Consider the following 20,567-nt stretch of genomic DNA (forward strand, 5'->3'; position numbering starts at 1 on the left):
TGGTAGGAGTTCTTGGAGAGAAAGACAGTGTATAGCTATGGAGGGGAGGGAAACAAGGCAGGAACTGCAGAAACAGGAGGGGCAGGTGCAGCTGTGGTCCAGATGAGGGGCAGCATCAGAGCTTTCCTCTTCTCTGGTGGCATGAAATACCTGGGTAACACAAAACGTTGTGTTAGAAAGAGGTTGGAATAGCATATTTTGTAAATCCAGAACTGATACTTTACACAGCACATAGTGTGCATTAAAATAAAAACCAATACCTCCTGGAATCTCTGTAAAAAATAACATCAAATTAGGATGAGCAGAAAGTGTGCAGTGTTCATACTGCACAAAGGTCTGAAAAGAGCTATAGTGATTGATCCCACTAAACAGGAACTTGGCTTATATTAACTTTATTTAATTATGTATAAACATAAATTTACTGATACCTATTTGTATTTTACAACAGCTACAGGATAGCCTGTGGAACACGTGTGCATACACTTGCCTGCAAACACACAAAACCCACTGTACTTCTACTTCAAAATATGTGTACACTAGATGTACAATAATGCTCACGATTTACCTGTTAGCAGTAAAAGTCACTCCATTGTGTGACTCCTTCCAAACCAAACCCAAGAAGAAATACTAGCTGGAATGCTGCTTTTTGAAAATGAAGCCCTAGTAACAGTGGTTCAAACAAGTTCAGTTTGAGAGTGCCTCAATAAAACTCTGTTTTCTGTACAACAAGCTGGATATTAGCTAATTTCTGTTTCACATTAATAATCTTTAAAAAATATAAATAATATTATGTAATTTTATATGTAATAATTATTGTTGCTTTTCTAAAAAGAAACATTGCTTCCTTACATTTTATATTGAAAATATGCTCACAAAATTAAAGCCCTGAGAATGCTTAAAAGCCAAAATGTTCTTGAAAAATGCTGTTCTTTAGGACCATCGCCAGCCTATTTTAAGGATATTATTGTTATCATTTTCTGTATGTTGTTCCTACTGTACCTACAAATTATTTTTTACGCAGCATATTCCCTCACCCTGTTCCCTACTGAGCATTGCATATTCTTGAGAAACCAAACGATGTACTGTTGACAGTGAACAGCTCATAAATTTTCAGGAGGCTTTTACATGGATGGGGAGCAGCCTGTGCATTAGAGCAAATTAGGGAGAGGATTCTGCAAGTATCGCATGACTGGCATTGCAGAAGTACTTGGGAGAAACAGAGGCAAACCAGGTGAGACCTGACATCAGAAGCTTTCTCCTGACTCAAACAAATCCAGGTTATAAAGCATAGATCAGGGGCCTTGTCCCCACCGAGGGCCAGGTAGGACTTTGTAGCCTTTTGGTGGCCTGTTCTTGAGTGCACCCAACTTATTGTTCGGGCCCAGCGCATACCCCTCAGGACACCCCGATGGGGAGGACAAGAACATCACATAGCACCCATTGCAGACCGCAGCTGGAGGCTATGCGGTGCTAAGGCCTGTACAGAGCCACTCTCCTTCACAACTCTGGCTCCTTTCTTCACCTTCCACTCTGGTCTCTGGCCCAAATACCCCACCACACCGATCTTCCACCACGCAGCGCCTAACAGGCACAGCACTGTTAGTCCCCTTGCTACCACCAACATCCTCACAGCCTTCTGTGACAGCAATTCTGACTTCCAATTTTGTGTGGAGTTCTGAAATTTATAGTTCAAAGTAATTATTCACTCCATACAAATTTCCCCAGAGTTTCCCCAAGAAACTAAGGTTCTTCCCCAAGGAACTAAGGACCCCAATGTTCTGTAAAGAACCATTAGACCTATAAACATAGTACAATAAATCTGCTTAAAGAATTGGAGACAAAGACATGACATGCTGCTGTTAAAAAGTAGCTCTTTTATTTAATAAGATATTTGAAGAACCGTTCATCCATGTGAAACAGAAGTTCCCCGTACCTGCCAAGGTCAGTAAAACCTTCTCTGGAATGACAAGCTGCTTAGTAAGGGCTGGTAGTGTGAGTGGAAACTGCCTCAGGGAAACATAATACAGGCATTCAACTCTTCTAACTCTCCGAACTTTGAAGGCCAAAGAAAGTGTATGCCTCTGATGAGCAAGACTGGCAAACAGGTAACAATGGACAAGGAGAAGTCTGGCATCCTCTCTTCCCACACCTCTCAAGTGGATGGACCACAAGGCAGGGACTGGGGGAGCAAAGTCCCTGCAACTGTAGGAGACAAGGTTCTTGCCCACCTGAGGAACCTGAACATATAGAAGTCTACAGGACCTGACGAGGTGCTTCCCAGGGTCCTGCAGGAATTGGCTGATGTAGTTGCCAAGCCACTCTCCATGATATTTTTAAAGTCAAGGCAGACAGGTGAAGTCTCTGGTGACTGGAAAAAGGGAAACATTGCACCCATTTTTAAAAAGGGTAGAAAGGAGGATCCTGGGAACTACTGACCTGTCAGCTTCACCTCTGTGCCTGGGAAGATCATGGAACAGACCCTCCTAGAAGCTATGCTAAGGCCCATGGAGGACAGGGAGGTGATTTGAAACAGCCAGCATGGCTTTACTAGGGGCAAGTCCTGCCTGACCAACCTGGTGGCTTTCTATGATGGAGTGACTACATCAGTGGACAAGGGAGGAGCCACGGATGTCATCTACCTGGTTCAGGGAAATCCCAAACACAAATACAGGCTGGGCAATGACTGGGTGGAGAGCAGCCCTGCGGAGTAGGACTTGGGGTGTGGCTGGATGAAAAGCTGAATATGGACCAGCAATGTGCGCTCACAGCCCAGAAAGCCAGTTATATCCTGGGCTGTATCAAAAGCAGCGTGGCCAGCAGGTTGAGGGAGGTGATTTTGTCCCTCTACTCTACTCTGGTGAGACCCCACCTGCAGTGCTGTGTTCAGCTCTGGAGTCCTCAGTGCAGGAAAGACACGGACCTGCTTGAATGGGCCCAGAGGAGGGCCACGAAGATGCTCAGGGGGCTGGATAACCTACCCTATGAGGACAGGCTGAGAGAGTTGGGGTTGTTCAGCCTGGAGAAGAGAAGGCTCTGAGGAGATCTTATAGCAGCCTTCCAGTACTTTAAGGGTGTATGGGGGCAACCTTTTTAGCAAGGCCTGTTGCAACACGACAAGGAGTAATGCTTTTAAAACCATTTAAAATCCCATTTAAAACATCTACCCCATTTAAAAGATTGTAGATTTAGACTAGATATAAGGAAGAAATTTTTAGCTCAAGGTGGTGAAACACTGGAACAGATTGCCCAGAGAGGTGGTAGATGCCCCAGCCCTGGAAACATCCAAGGTCAGGTTGGACAGGGCTCTGAGCAACCTGATCTAGCTAAAGATGTCCCTGCTTACTGCAGGGGGGGGTTGGGCTAGATGACCTTTAAAAGTCCCTTCGAACTCAAACCATTCTATGATTCTAACACCAGGGAGAGGATGTTAAAGGATTTAATGGGTGAAATATGCTTATTTGACCCAAACATTTATTTTTTAACAATTTACTGTCCAACCTTTAAATAGTCTGTAGTTTTGCTGTTTTCCTGAAATGCTGTTCGTATTCTAGAAATAACAATGCTATTTTTGACCACAGCAAATGCCTAACTTTTTTTTTGTTAATTACGTTTTAATAAATAAATAATAGATATAGATGCAAAAGAAACTTATAAATGTGCAGAGTTCAGAGGAGGAAGAGAACAGTTAGGTTGCTCACTGTAAGTTGGTTGGAGATGTATGCTGACAAGACAACAGGTTTTAAATTCTATTTTAAGTTTTATTACATGCAAAGGAACATTAAAAATTGAGCATTTAGAAGTTAGGAAATGCTTTATTTATGGTTGCTGTGGCATACTTAATTTTATCCTTGAATGCTAAATGAGGTGAAAGTCCTACAAAAAAGATTATATGGGTGAATGTAGTTGCCAACTATATCATGTTGCATGCACACAATACAATGTAATTAATGATCTGGCATTTCTTCACTATTTATTGGGAGACATGCTTTGAAACCAAACAGTGTTAGTTTCATACTATTTAGTATTAAGAAGTATTAATGATATTTAAATAATATTACTTGCAATTTGCATATGATGGCCTATGATTTTGAAAAGGAAACAATGAATTTTTATATGGCACTCTGCAACATTTCTTTATAGCTTCTTGTGATATGCTGAACTTAAGCCCTTGAAAACTGAGCTACACGTCAGCTATTAAGCCTGAGCCTTCCCATCCATTTTCCTCAGAAATAACAGTCACGGGTTTCAACAGAAAAGGGTCCAGTTTTCCACCGAAGCACGGAGAGTGCTCTTCCACATGGAGCATTACAGGGAGAATGTCTGAGGAACAATTGTGTGATTACCCAGCGAGTCAGACCGATGTGGCTTGCCCTGTCTGTGGCTATTTCTGTGTGTGGGGTGGCGGGCAGGAGGCTGCTGCCCGTGGGCAGTGCATGCACGGTACTGCAATGTCTGATGATTATTTCTGAAGCAGCCTTCTTTTGATGTAAATGAATAAAATGAAACCACATTTTTTCCAAAGTTTGTCCCCCTGTAAAATTAGAACTTTCCTGGGGCAGACGTAAAACTCTGTCCTAGCTGAAATTTTTTTGTGCTGAGTGGTGGCACTGTGCTAGAAACAATGGAGGAATTAGGATTTCTCAGAGGAAGGAAAAAAAAAAGCCACAAACTTTGAGAATGGAAGGTATTAGATATGTAATATAGAGGGTTACTACCAGCTCTGCCTGTATGCAGAGTGTAGTAGTAAGTTTAACGTAGAATTTTACATAGTAAGTTGTATTAAGGCTGGTATTTTTTTTTTCAGAGCAAGTCAGGCTCTTTTCAGTGGTGCCCAGTGACATGACCAGAGGCCATGGGCACAAACTGAAACAGAAGAGGTTCCCTCTGGACATCAGAAAGCACTTTTTTACTGTGAGGGTGACTGAGCGCTGGGACAGGTTGCCCAGAGAGGTTGTGAAGTCTCCATCCTTGGAGATGCTCAAAAGCCATCTGGGTACAGTCCTGGGCAGCTCTAGGTGGCCCTGCTTCAGCAGGAGAATTGGACCAGGTTATATCTAGAGGTCAGTTTCAAACTCAGCCATTCTGCAATTCTGTAATTTTTGGAGGTTTTTTCTGACAAGCTAATCAGAAGTTAGTTCCCAGATGTGAACATTGAATTGCACTTGTTCTATCGAAGGGAACTAGGTACATGACACTGTACAAAATCAGAACTGTGGTGGGCTTTAGGCAAGGACACGTATAAAAACTTCATCAATGAATCATGAGTCTTTATTAATGCCAGTTCCTCTTTATTACAGTTCTTCTCTAAAGGTAGCATTAGGAAAGAAGGAATGAGTGTGCCAGGATGCCATCTTAAATACATGATGAGTCTCTATAGGAGAGTAATTTGTTTATCTGGGTACAGGCTCATGGGAAACTAAGAGAGGTAGTCTAGTAGAAGGATAAGGAAAAACTGTGTATGCCTTCAGCTTTGAGAAGCTCCGGTTCAGGCAATGATATCTACTAAGGCTGACAGTCATGTATGATAAGGTGCATTGGTTGGATCAGGCTCAACAGTAATACTATCATCATTTCCTCTGTCTAAAATTAATCTTTCCATATGCTGAGCAAAGGAATAGCAATCCTTGAACCCATTTTTAAACTAGCTAGTCACGGCCTGTGTTTTCTCTGATGAACTAACCTAATGTCAAAAATGAGTGTGAAAAATGCTTTTCTCATTTGAGAAATCAGTCACAATTTACACATGGAGTTCAAAACATCATTTTGCTGATACAGCTTTTTAATCCTCAGGTTTCCATTTTTGATTTAAGACTAATTAGAACTAGTTGGAAAATGAGTTGGAAGATTGGGGTTTTGAAATCATTTTCCCATTTTCATCACCTTTTCTTACCTGACTTATTTGACAAGCCCAAAAACTAATAATTAAAACCCTTGCAGCTAGGAGAAACCCAGTAGCTGAGAAGAAAATTAGCATGATATAAAGCTGAAGGACAGAATAATATCTTTATAGTGTTTCTCTCAGTATAATTAGGTCTGTTTTTTAATGTTTGAAGGATTTCAAATATATCAAATAAGCCTGAACAGGAAATGTAATGATACCCATTATGTTTCCTCAGTTACTAGGAAAAGGTAGGACGTAATTTAAGCATGAAATTGCAAGATGAAATTTACTTCCTAACTCTGAATTTCACTTGCAGGCCCTGGAAAGTGAGTTTGTATCATGTCAGCTTCATCAGTGGATTGACCTTATATTTGGCTACAAGCAACGAGGACCAGAAGCAGTGCGTGCACTCAACGTTTTCCACTACCTAACATATGAAGGCTCTGTGAACCTGGACAGTATCACTGATCCTGTTCTCAGGGAGGTAGGTGTTTACTGCCATTTCATTCTAAAAACTGCTGTCATCTCACAGGAAATGGTACTTTTTGAATCTTTCATGGCTGGAAAAAATTGTTGTGTGTGACTTGATTCAGAACTTAGGCCTTAGGTGACTTCAGAAGCAAGTATTAATAAACTAGCAATAAAACAGATGTCCCAAAGTATTTTGTTTGCTTGAAGTTACTAATATATTTAATGGCCAGTTATGATATGGGAAATTATAATGTAAGGTATGTTCTGTAATATATATTCTGCCATTTTTTTATAATTTACTTTTATTAAGTTCCCTTAGAACTGAAAAGCTGAAAGAAAAAACTGCCTCATAGTCTTAGGGAAAAAAATCTCTAACCTTTTCAGTCAGATAATGTTGGTGAGAATATGTATCTGAAAAAGAAAGTATTTGCTAGAGTGACAGTAGCAATTATTCAGGTTACTTTTCTGTTAATCATATAAAGTTTAATCAACATGTTACCAAAAGAGAAGACTTTTGCAGTTTGTTGTGCATACTAGTATTTATTTTTTTATGTATGTATGTGTGAAATACACATACGTGTGCATATATACAAATTTAACATTTTAAAATAATTTAAAAAAATTGTACTAGATATCCTGATACATGTTTCCTTCCAGAGACTGTATTTGTTTTTAGTAAGACTATTAGTTTGAATGATCATTTTCTAATATCGTCCATTTGTTGGCTAAAACAATTGAAATTTGGTGAAAAGTGTGAAGAAGCAACAGCTGCTAGATGAGTACCGCTGTGATGAAGCTGTACACACAATCTTCCATTCCCCCAGATAGCTGCCATCTGCTGTATGCAAAACAGTAATAATTTATACATTGCCAGGCGATGGGTTTGGTTTTGTTTGTTTGTTTTCCAATCTTGGAGACAGAAATCTACAGATTTCAGAAAGAAATAGATTCTAGAAAGCATTCATATTCAGCTAAATATTGGGGTTTGGCATGTTGTTTTTTGGTAGTGCATTGTTGCATGTTGTTACGTTTGGTGCTTTTTGAGTAGCAAAACTAAAAAAAACGTTCAGAGCCCTAGCTTTCTAGAGCTGGATTTTCACACCATGCACTGCAAAGCTCGTATTTTGTAAATGTTTAGCATTCGCTTAGTTTAAAGAATGGCCAGAATTGGTTTGATCCCACTGCCTCAAATATTTAATGTTAACATCTACGTAATGGTTTTCTGGATTTAAAACTTTGAGTATGAGAAAAGTCAGTAAGGTACAAAATTGGAGATACGAAGGACCAGTGCTTTATAAAGTGTAAAACAGGTGTCAGGCACCGTGCATACAAGGGATTTGCATGGCTTAAGGTCCTGATTTGCATGGGCAGACTCCTATGTCTTGACTTAAGTGCCTACTCCCACAGGGCAGCTTGTAGGATTGAGGTCTATCTGTCTGTCTGTGCACCTTATTTAACATCTTATGACATGATGAGACTCTTCAGCTCTCCTGTGGCTCTTCTTACATGCATAACTTGTCATCAGAAATTTCAAGAAATTCATGGAGATGTTTTTGTTCACTCACTTGTACATATAACCCATGCCCTGTCAGTCAATAGCATATAAACCTCTTCTCAGGCTATTTATGCTGTATAAACTAAAAGCACAACTTTATCTTCATTGCCACAAGTTAGATTAGTAAATAAAATTCATTGTTAGCAATAAAAAGGCAACATGTCTAGAATAAATTAATCCTCCTAATTTTTGTTTATATGTAGATACACAAAGTTGTATGCATGTGATTAAAAATAGTATGCTTTATCCTCTCAGACATTGGTGATTTGTGGTTTGGCATAAAATGGTTAAAAAATACTTCTTATTCATTTTTAATCAGAAGTTACTATACACATGTAAATATAGACAGATTTAGAGCCTGCTGTTTCCCTGAGCGCAGTTTATGAAACTAGCAGACATTCTCTGGCCAGTAATAAAGCATTTGACATCTTGATGATCTAGTAGATCAGGTGTTTGGATGTCATGTTTCTGTTAGAAGTATATATGTTCTATATACATCGTTTTGTTGGCTTTTTTTGTTTGTTTGTTTTACTTTATCCTGGCTTTTATTAGATACTTCAGAAAATAAATTAAAAGCAAAAAGATGTTTTAAATGCCCCTGAAGACCACTTATAAATACAGAAGTGTAAGGATAGGAACACTAGCACCTTTAAAAATAGTGATAACAATTGTTTAGTATGTTTTACAGTGGCAGGTGGTGGTGTCTGGCATCTTAACTTAGAATTACAGCAATTTAAAATTAATTGAGCTTTGCAGTTGTCCAGGAAAATGCATCTCTCAGTATCCAAATGCTCTTGATGCTTATTTTCTAAGTAAACTGAAAGATTTTTGTTCTGTCACACAGAAGATGGTGAATATTCTCAATAAATGACTGCAAAATAAGCCAATCAATAAAACCTTATTGGCAGCAACTGTTAACAGACCAACGGGCTCAAATAAGGCAGTAGACTCCTCAAACTGTGACCGTAACTAATTTCATATTGAGCTGAGTCCCAGCAGAACCTGTCCAGTGAAATAAGCCTCCAAATAAAACCCCCTCCCATTTAGGTCTGAGCTGACTGAAAGACATCATTTAAAAAGTCAGATCCCTGTGACCTGTCATGCTATAGCTTGGCCCTTTGCTTGAGCACCTCACTTAACCGCTGAGGAATATGTTGTTCTTAGCTTTCTGTGAGGAATGGTAAAGGAGTTGCTTCAGTAGCCTTCTAGCTGGAGCAAAAACATGTTCAATGGTGGGATAACTCATCCGTGACATTCCTTACATCTTTCTCACATGCGTGGGGGAGCCCTCTAAGAAGTGTTTACCACTGGAAAGATGGCCATCCTGTGCTTTTTTTCTGTTTGGACCTGTTTAGTAGAAGACTCTCCATCTGGCTTGCTTTCTTCATTTTCTGTTCTGCAAATTCACAACGGGTGAAATTGGAATGCAGGGATAGCATTAAGTTTTAGATTACTGAAGTCGATGAAATCACATGTGTCTAGCCCTGTAATAACTCTTTGGCAATTTAAGATCTGCATTGGGTACTTAAAATACACTGATTTAATTTAAATACTTATCTTGATTTTTGTACTGATACCACAGTATCAGTAATACCAAAATATTTGACCACTATAATTTATTTCAAGTAGTGATGAAGGCAACATGAAATGTTGTCCTGACTCAAATGCTTCACAGAATATATAAAATTGAATTTTGTTGTTTAGATCTTTTATGATTAGAAATGTGGACATTCTCCAGTTCTAGCAGTTTTAATGGTCTCATTCTGCATATTGCAAAATTTTTTTCTATTGTAATCAGGAGAAAAAATGTGTACCAAAATAAACATTTTTCAGGCCCCAAATCATTCGTTTGTTTGCTTGCTTGCTTGCTTGTTTTGTTGCAATGTTTTGTATTCTATTTGTAAATTTTTTCTTTTTTAAAGTAAAAGCAGTGAGGTGAAAGCTAAAACTTGAAGAACAGCTTAAGGATATTGATTCATTCTTACTTGACAGGTGAAATCATGGTTGCAGCACTAACCACCGCAATTACAGCATTAAAATGTCAAGAAATTAGAGGTCAGAATAACAGATAATTTTCTTCCTTTTGTCAGATTAAAAATTGACATTCTTTGACAGCACAGGATCTCTGACTGAGAAAATTATGACAGCTTAACTCATCTTATACTTGTAAAGCAGTAATTGATAATGAACTTTACCATGACAGTCTTCTCCTGTGGAGAAACATGACAGAACATCCCTGGTACAAAGCCTGTATCTCTTTTTAATATGTAAACAGTAGTTATATTGGACATTAGATGTTATTTGGAATTGTCTTTACTGTTAGTTTACATCATAATCCAAATCCTTTCCACTGGACAGATTTGGCTGACTTCAGGGGGTTGGTGCTGAGAATGCTAATGTATGAAGAACAATATCGGAAATGTAGTTTATTTGTGGTGCTTTGATGTTATTGGTTCACTTCTTTCAGAAAATACAATTCCTCCCCAGGTTGCTTCCAGAATGTCTGTAGATTTTGGGAGCCTCATTTTTCCCAAACACCTGGAAATCTGCACACTCAAAAATCAAGAGTTGTGTTTTTTTCAAGTTAGGAACTTGTTTCTCTATGACGCAAAGTGTTGTGGCTGAAAGGGAACAGCACAGTTATACTGGTCGTTAGAAAATGCAACAGAAGAGCTAGAATTATTTTCAGTACTACCTTGTAGATTAAACACAAAATAATTAAGTGGGCAATTAATGCATAGTAGATTAATCACACCTAGTACTGAAAGCACATCTAGCGTGCAGAAAAGTAATTTCAGGTTTTCTGTTTCTTTGTTTAAAATCATAGCCAGAGCTCTATTTACTTTTTTTTTTTTTTTTTTGGAGACATTCAGCTTGTTTGTGATTAGAAATGTTTTGAAAAATCAAGTGAAACTTTGTATTCCACAGCTATTGTGCTGTTTTGCAGCTGATTTGTGCTAGACTTCAGGCTAACTTTGTGTCATGCTCTAACATTTGTGAGTTGCAAATACAGCTTAGCAGTGCAGTACAGTGATATTCCTGCAACTGCTGCATCTGCACCAAATGCTTGTGTCCCCCCAGTTCGACTGGAATTGCAAATGCATAGGAAAGCAAGGCGGTGTGAAGCTGCTGGACTCAGATATTTGTTCCAAGCAGCCACTTGTCAAAATACCTGAGCATACTTGGAACTCACACAGTAAATTGAAAAATGATTAAAATTGCTGGTGTTTGACAGGCAGTTGCAGCGCCCGTAAACTAATCCTAGTAGGACAGTTTTGCTGGCAGCTAGCAGAGCATATGGCCTATGCAATATTTATGTCTTTGGTGGTGACTTGATATTTAGCATATTTAAATAATTTGAAAAGTCATAATGATGTGGTAGTCTTGCAGTGCTTTTCAGTTACCCTCATTTCTGGGTTTTATTTTTCTTCTTATATTTTCTTCTGTTATCTCTTTCTTTGATCTGACAGGAATAACAAAGCATCCCTCTGGATCTGCTATAGTGAAATTTGCCCACAGGAAGCAGAGTAGATCACATCAGTTTTCACTTCTTTTTTTTTCTCTTTTCCTTTTTTCCCCCTCCTTGCTGAAACACTCTTTGCTACTACAGAGGGCTGACATGATAGGGCTGTCAAGACTCAGCAAGATAGATATATCTTTAACAAAGGGAGCTGGAATGCTAGCCTTTCCCTGGTGGCTGAACCTGGCAAATTTATGAGGAAAAAATTAACACGCTATTCTAATAGCACTATATAATGCTTTCAAGATAACAGCAGCCCTTGCAACCATGTGCTTGTTCTTTGGCTCAGAGTTATTCTTATTTATTCTGATTTCATTTTTAAGTTGTTAGATCTTTTTCTTCTGGGCGCTGTTTCTTTGATGTGACAAGAATATCAAAACCACCCCTATGGATCTGCTTGATTGAATTGTACCCACAGCACTGGCCACTTACATGTTCAGTTGTGCTTAATTGCCTCCATACAAGGGATGGTCTTTACTTCCTTTCTAGGAGCAGTCCTGCTTAGGCATGCATATGGGTAGTGGTGAAATAAATAGGAAGCTGCAAGTAGTATCAATATCCACTTTTTTCAAAGTTAATTGAAGGAATCTGTATAGCAAGAACAGTTATTCAAGTAAAAGCTGTCATCAAAGTAGAAATTATTTTCTTATATGCTAGGGTCTCTGTTCTCTAAGAACTGTGTAACTGTAAGAATCCTGTTGATTTTTGTTGAGAAGTCTACATGTCCTTCACTCCCAAATACTGTGTTTTCCAGATACACAAAAGAGGGATTTTTTTTCCAAATTTATACTGGTTTGGGGAAAAAAAACTTGATTATTTTGTAGTGGTTTTGGCCTGTGAGTCTGTTCTGTATGCATTAAGAGACTAGATGGATTTTTATGTTTCACTCTGGGAGCGTCCATGGATATGATAATTTTTATGTCTGTCCAGTGAGTTTCAGAGCTCAGTATCCTCTTCCATAAATGGGAAAGAAAGAGTTTTTACTTGCTGTCAGTTCATTATGATAGCTCTCTGTAGATCGAGAAGAAAAACACAGGGCTTTTTTGAGGGTAAGATATTTGTTTCTGTAAGTAAAGAGTCCGGTAGAAGACACTGAATACAGGAGGAGACACCTTAAATCAGAATATTCAATAAGAAATTAGTGTAAATTGCATGAGATCAGTTACCACACAGTAATTGCCCAATGTATAGGCATTTATTTTGAAATTAAATGTGTGCTCTTTTGCTTGTTTCTCATTCAGGGAAAGGGCTTTGAGAAAGTGTTTACTGCAGAATAACAGAAACATTTTAACTATGAATACCACTTTACTATTACGTAACTTTTTGGGAGCACCTACCCGAAGTAATACAAGCCATTTATGACAAGGAGTCAGAAATCATAATCTGATCCATAAGATTCCAAATTAAAAACATCCTTTTAAGCATTGCTTAAAACAATTAGCTACAGTTAGATTAATGATTGATCATGGTATCTCCAGGTAATGAGTGTATTAGAGGTGATCAGGTAGTCAAAATTTTAGTGAACCTGTGCTGATCAGAGTTCATGACCATTCCTGGATCATGATGTTATATGTTTATGGGAATTCAGAATCTTTTCCTAGTCAAGAAAATACAGAGTTCCTGGAAGTAAAATGAATTGTGGGATACAGGTGGGGTTTTGGTCCAAAATGGCATGTTAGAAGGTTTAGGACTTGTTTATTATTCATTGTACTTGTGATTAAAAAGGTCAGCATCCAGACAGAGCTAAGCACTGTCACTCAATGTGTATCACCAACCATACACCGAGCATTCAAACTGAAGAACTGATGGTAACTTATTTAGCTGATGAGACTTCAACCGATCTATTTGATAAATATTTCAGATAGTTCATTCATCAAAGCAATACTAGGGTGAGTTTGTAAATACCTCATTGCCCAGAAAAATTTCTCAATCTACTTTGAGTACTATTTGGAATGAATTGTTTGGCCAGTTCTCATCTACATTACAAATTTCATATGCATTTTTGTCAGAACAACCTGGAGTAATATGCAAACTGAGTTTAATGTTTTGCTGCTATAAAAAGAACATCATTGGCTACAATTGCGCTCTTTTATTGCAGAAATGTATAAAATATAGGTCTTGTACATGAAAATTTCTTCTTTATTGTCTGGTTATTTTGTTTTTCTCCATATGGATGACAGGTACTAATTATTGACCTTTAAAATTAGCAACAAGCGTTTTAACATACACTTAAAGTAATATTTTATGTGAGAGAGACAGAAGGAGAGAGAGAGATGGGGTGAAAATTACTGCAGCTGAATGTAACAGAAATAGCTGGAAGGGGCTTCTTTTTTCCTATTAGCACAGATTTCAGTTATATTATGCTGTCATTACCTCAGCATAAATTAACTATTATTCAAAACATTTCACACACAGCAGTTTATTGGAACAGATATTACTCAGTCTAAGTATCTAGTCATTCACTTAGAAAGACGCAAAGCTGAGCTTTCTAAATGTTTTAAACATATTGATAATGTGCCTCTTTAATGCCATTTTGAAGCCTGTGTACAGTATATCTATATTATTGTTTTCAATTTATGTCAAGAACAAAGTGAAGTTTTGAAGAATGCGTTCTGGGGAATAATCCAAACAGAATTATTTCTTTATAAGCTAAACCCTGAAAATAACTGAGAACATTTATTTTAAATGTAACAGTATAACTTGTTTCCCAAAGTGAAATTCTAATACACACTGAAGCTTCATGAATACTATGTGTGACACCTTTCAGTATGTATGTTTTGCCTACTTCCCTGTCTGTCTTTTTTCAGCTGTTAGTTTTGAAGGTTCGCCTGTTCTCTGAGATAGTTCTTGTGTCCTGCAGTCGATAAATTGAAGGCTGGCAGATGGTTGGATCCTCATCATAACCACAATTTATAGTGAAGTGTATGTGCTTTGCAAATCTCAGAGCACCTTCTTACGGTGGGAACAAGGCAGATGATTTGTGATGGAAAGATGAAGCTGAGAGCAGAGAGATGACAGAATTTACTTTCTGTTCAGATAAAAAAGAAAACCACTAAAGTTACCACATTCTTAACTTAATACATTTTATTTCATTAGCAAGGAAAGATTTTGCTCATGAGTTTTGCAAAAATAGAACATGAAGTCACACTTTTAATTTTGTATAGTTTTATATTTATAACACAAAAACAAAATATGCATGCTAGATAATTTGGTTTACTGAGTCTGTTTTGCTTTTCAAGCATTAAAAAATGTCTTCAGTGGTCATGTTTTATTTCAATAATAAACCAGAAGAAAAAAAAGTCACAGCTAAAATGCATTCTTTAATGATAAAGTACCCTTTCCTCTTTTATTACTGCAAGCTTTCAGAAGGCCTGTTGTGTTGTTTGTTCCCTGTTTTCCTAATTTTCTTTTGTGTTTTCCTACAGGGGAAGTTCTTAATTGTAAAATAAGTAGAAATAAATATGATGTGTATGTTCTGTGTAATGGCTTTCTGACACGTGTAAGTTTTCCTTCTGGCAGTAAAGATTACTCATTAGTTGAGCTATTAATAACATTTATTTTCCATGACAATGATATTCTCTAGACTTGATCCTAAACCTTCATTTATTTACATCTATGTCAAAAGATGTCAGTGTCCCAATAGTTCAAAAGACTACCTGCTTATGATCATCTGAATTCTTGTCAACTACTGGCCAAATTGCCATGGGTTGTGAACAGTCACTAATAGACACCCTTTCTCTCATGTTTTGGTTGAACTTCCTCATGAGCATGCTGTGTTATCCTCTATGCTGGTTTAATAGCAGGATTTGAGAGAGTTCAGAGAAGAGCATCCATCCTAGTGATGAGAGGACAAAGAAGACTGATTTATGAACAGGATTTCAAGAGCTTGACAGAAAATAACAGAGTGAAAGGGGACGTGTAGCAGAAAGGCAGGAATATGGAGAGTTGCTCATGCCGACTGAGATAAGGATATTACTGAGTCTGATGCCAGATTAACTAGCAGTTACAGGATCCAATTCAGACAGGAAAGTTCAGGCTTAATGGCAGAAGAAGTTTCCTAAGGTCTCTAGGCTGTAATTTGACTGTACAAATCTTAGAAAAATTGTAGAAGCCTCATTAAATGGGTCATTTCAAACTAGAATGGACAAACACTGTAAAAATGCATTGTTGGGAAGAATATGCTCTATGGGCAGATAGAAAAATTGGGACTTTTTCATCTGTATCTTTTATTCTGCTATGTTGTGTTATGGTGATAGCTGTAAGCATAACATGAATGCCACTATGTCAGTAACTGCATAGTCTGTGCCTCTTATGATTACATTAGCTTCATCATAAGTCATTGCATCTTTTTTGTTTTAATTCAGGATTATCTTTATAATTTTTTAAATTTTTGACAAATTAATGGTTAATGTAGAAATTATTTTTTTTAAAATTGCCACATTATGGGTGGAAATTTTTCAACACAGTCAGTTTAGCTCTTTGGAGGTCTTCATTGTTTAAGCCCCTCTGTCTGAGGGGCTGGTGCTTTGCTGACTTATGTAGGGTAGTCAGCAGATTGAAAAAATGTGGTCAGTAGATGTCCTGAGCACCCACCATGTATAGATTGTTATCCAGACTCATAGTTTACTACACTTCCTACAACCAAACCCAGTTGCATGTAATTTATGTCAAGTCACAGAAGTTAAATATTGTCCTAAATATTCACATTCCCTTTTTTATTCTTATATTGCCAATTTTGTCAAAATGTTGCACAAAATGTATAAATGTGTAGTAGCTTTGCAGAATACCATGCAAATGTATGAGCATTTCCTAAGAAAGAGGACAGTATTGAGGAGGGAAATGTCATTGAAGTGGAAGAAGAGTAAGGAAATAACTTGAGACATTTTTCTTAAAAAGGGGATAAATTCAGTTGATGGACAGAAAAATAATGAAAGAGGTGGGGGAGTTTAAGAATTTTTGTTCTTTAAAAAATCATTCCCTCCTGAAATAAACTTTACATACATTTATTGTTGATTTTAAAAAGTTTAACTGTGAATTTTTAAAGCTCACAATTTACCTTTTAAAATAAAAAGCATAGTTAAAACCAGCTGTAAGCAAGCACTGTTAAAGCTCTTAGTCACGAAGAAAAAAAAAAAAATAATTAGGAAAGAGTGGATGAAGTTTCAAAGTTTCAGTGAAACCTCCTGCTGATATTACTGTTGCATTTTTATGGATAGGATGCCTATGCCTAAAGGCCTCTGTGCTCCTAAAAATGGCAATTAAAACCATATATGGTATCTTAAACAAAAGCAAAGGCAAGGGCAGCTAATAAATGGTATTAAACCTGATGTTGTCCCAAAGAAATTCTCCCTTCTAGCAGCACGGAGTAAAATTTCACTATGTATAGGAGGCAGTGCACTATTCAGCTGGCATCAGCCTCCCTGAAAACCATGGGAAGTAGCCCAATGCTACTTCCTTGGCTCCACTCCCAATTACTCCCCAAAGTACTTAACGAGTCTAGGGTACTTGTATTTTATTCTTATCCTGGTTAGTTTTTCCTTGTCTTCTGGCAGCTGTGAGGGTACCAGCAAAGACAGGCTCTTTTTGCTTCTGTGACCTTCCCTGGCTAGCAGAAGTCATGAGCCATTTGGTTACCCGGCTTGAAAGCTGGGGGTCCTTCAGAGATACTCACTCCCCCACTTTCCTTAAAAATACGACTGCTTTTTTCGCCTGGTGCGTTGGCCTGTTGAGAGCTGTGAGTGGACATCAGGTTGACCGCTTCTGCTTTCCAGACCAGGCTGTGGAATGACAGAGACGCTCAGTTTTGCTGTTTTGTCCAGACTAGAGATTGCTCCATTTCCCCAGGAGATCTTCATGAACAGTAGAAGTTTCTTCTTTCTCTGCCTCAATGGAGAGGAAAAGTATCAAGAGATTTTTCACAAGTACCTTCTCTGTTTTGTAGCATTTCTACTCCTGTACAGTATCTGGAGCTTTATTATTTCAGGAATATAAAGATGTAATAATACCACTGTCTTCATTGTCACAGAATAACTGGCTTCTGCTTTTAGATCAGCATTCTGGATAGTATAAATGGTGATGGATCAGTGACATGTGAGTTTGATTTTTTTTTTTTTTTAATTCTTTTTCAGTAATAGGAGAACCAAAAGTACCTTCAATTTTTGCACAGAATAAAGCACTGCATGTGCTGTAGTGTTTAACAGAACAGGTCAGGGTGAGCAGCTTCTCTTCATGTCTGAAGAAAAAAATTAGAAATGAGGGCTGAAGCAGTGGAAATGGAATTGCATGGGAAGATGGGCATTTACACAACTCCTGTCTTCTTGAGGGAGGGAGAGGGTCGCCAAAGTGCAGTGGGAGCATGAGAAACCAGGTAAACAGCAAAGAGGGGAAAAGGACAGAAAGGACATTTGAGGCTCTGGATGCAGAGGAGGAAGAAGGGAAAGGGTTAGGAAGACAGTCCTTGGGAGCCTTCTAGAAGAGGTGAAGCCATTACTAAAGGAACACTGGGCTCTTGGTATAGTTGCTAATGCAAAGAAATTATGTTTGAAGCCTTCCCAGAGCTTTATGGGATTTTTTTAGTCTTGACCTTTGGGACTTCTTTTTTCATTAGTGAATTCATTGAGATATTGTATAATATAATCTGGTTAGGCATTTCTAAACAGAAAAAGGACTTCATTTTAAGTACTTTTGACTTGTAAAATTTGGCAGGTTTTTAAATGCAGTTGATGGTGTTTTGAAAAATAGTACTGGCAATTTTTAGCCTAGCACAACTGGCACTTCAGGCTTTCTAGCTGTTACTCACTGCTTTTCACATGTGGAAACAATTGTAGCATCCCAGACAGCAGCACTGTTTTTTTAAAATGCCTGTAAATGTTGGTGACTGCCAACTAAGGGATGCTAATGACAGTATATAATTTTTTTATTCCTTGACTTCCTCTTTTGTGACAATCTGTGGTAGTTCCGGTCAGAAGAGAGGCTACATTTAAAAATTCAGAGGATATATGTAACAAATGTGTCTTTGCTTTAGAAAAGCCTTGAAATGTCTTTTCATTATTGGAGATAATGTGCTTGGAATCGTAGGAGACTTTTCAGAAAAAAAAAGTTTGTAGCGTAAGTTTGCTCTGTTTAAAAAAAAAAAAAAATCCATGCCAGAGATCTAAAAACATAAATAAAGATTTCAGCATCCTGGCTTGTATTTTGTATGCAAAAGAGAAAAATAAATTAAAGGGTGACATAAGGGAGAGGAAAGGAAACGCTTGGATTAAAAGCAAAAGCTCCTGAATAAGAGTGTCGAGAAGTTAAAGATATGACAAACCTAAGACTGTAAAGGTAGATTTAAAAAAAAAAAAAAAAAAAAGAAAGAAAATGGAAAGGCAAGGATAGCTTCAAGAGGGGTTTTGCTAATAACAAGAACTTTAATTTCTTGGAACTTGAAACTGGTGGCATAAACTCAGGAAGGAAGAAACGGTTTGGCCAGTATAGAAGATGATGTTCTGATCTTACTAAGACCTAAGAGTGAGGACTCCCTCTTAGCAGGATTTATACAACAGGAGACGCATTGAGGCAATGGAACTAGTTTGGTTTGGTTTGGTTTGGTTTGGTTTGCAGGTACTAGCTAGGACACATCTGCAGTTCTGCATGTTATGATGCTTTGATTACCATCACATAAAGGACTAATACAAAGGAGTAGTATCAACAGGGAAATTCTGTGTTGCAGGTGTACATTTTAGTAATTTGCATTGCAGAATCAAGATGTCAGAGAGACTTGTTCCATAGACCTAAACACCAGATGGGAAAGATCATCTAGATTGGCCTCTCACCCAAGAAATCACATAGAGGTTTTGTCCATGTAGCCTTTTGAATGTAAGCATGAGTGTCGGTGTCTAAATAACAAAAAGAGGATATGGAAGTGTTTCCTCATATAGGTAGAGTTTAGGTGATGAGAAATTATTTCAGTCAATTACCTTAAATATTTATCATCCAAAAACTACCACAAAAATTCTTTTTTTAAAAGAAATTAAGGAATGCCTTCAGAAAAGATAAAATTGTTTGTCAGATTGAGATGAATCCTTGTTTCTGAGGTTGTCCATTACGTAACAACAGGCACATGATATCAGGGCAATTATCAGTCATCTAAAAATAAAAAATCCTGATTACCCAGGTTTCAAAACCCGAACTATTTATGGCATGAGGTTACATATTTGATTAATTATTGTATCACGCTATGACATCTCTCACAAAAGTGACTTAGCAGTAAAACCTTTTCTAATGGGTTGCACTCAGTAACTTAATGATCAAAGAAAGCAACATTTTCTTTTATAAATTTGCTACAGATTTGGGAGAATGATGACAGAGCAATGATTTCATTTGGCATAATATCAGTGAACACACAAGAGTTTCAGTAAATGTTACCAATCTGTATGGGACAGGAATTATTACAAACATGAACATAAGAAATACAATAGTTCAACTGAAGAAAATAATGACATGAAATGAGAATAATAAAAGATTCTTTATATGAAGGGTGACTTCATTTCTCTCTACAGCTTCCTGAGGAGGGGAAGTGGAGAGGGAGGTGCTGATCTCTTGTCCCTGGTATCCAGTGACAGGACACATGGGAATGGTTTGAAGCTGCACCAGGGAAGGTTTAGACTGGACATTAGGAAGTATTTCTTTACTGGAAAGGTGGTCAAACACTGGAACAGGCTTCCTGGGGAGATGGTTGATGCCCCAAGCCTGTCAGTGTTTAAGAGGCATTTGGACAATGCCCTTAACAACATGCTTTAACTTTTGGTCAGCCCTGAAATGGTCAGGCAGTTGGACTAGGTGGTCATTTTAGGTCCCTTCCAACTGAAATATTCTGTTCTATTCTATTCTATACAAAAGAGGGAAAAAAATAAGTTTGAATGTAACTGTAAACAAAACTATAAATAAATATATGACTTCAGTTCCAGCCTACATTTAGAGTTTTGCATAGCATTGACTCTAAAAACAAAGGGATGATCCCTGTCTGCCTTGTGTACGGGCAAACAGCAGGGAAAAAAATGCAGTGAAATTGCCATGGGCTGCGAGAAAAACCCGCTGTTTTAAAAATTATTGCAACTATAAGAAGAAAGTGATGAACTGAGCAGTGTGGCCTGAGG

General features: G+C 37.7%; 1 protein-coding gene across 6 annotated transcripts in view; it reads left to right on the forward strand.

The window, feature by feature from the left end:
• The window catches only part of NBEA (neurobeachin), a 510,952-nt gene that overhangs the window by 457,010 nt on the left and 33,375 nt on the right, over positions 1 to 20,567 (forward strand). For all 6 annotated transcript variants that reach the window (XM_086481881.1, XM_086481883.1, XM_086481885.1 and 3 more), the window contains one exon: positions 6,198 to 6,365. In XM_086481881.1, the coding sequence (XP_086338007.1) occupies positions 6,198 to 6,365 (168 nt within the window). The remainder of the gene's footprint in view (positions 1 to 6,197; positions 6,366 to 20,567) is intronic.

Source organism: Leptosomus discolor, chromosome 1 (assembly GCF_034619465.1).
Source record: "Leptosomus discolor isolate bLepDis1 chromosome 1, bLepDis1.hap2, whole genome shotgun sequence".
Lineage (NCBI taxonomy): Eukaryota > Metazoa > Chordata > Aves > Leptosomiformes > Leptosomidae > Leptosomus > Leptosomus discolor.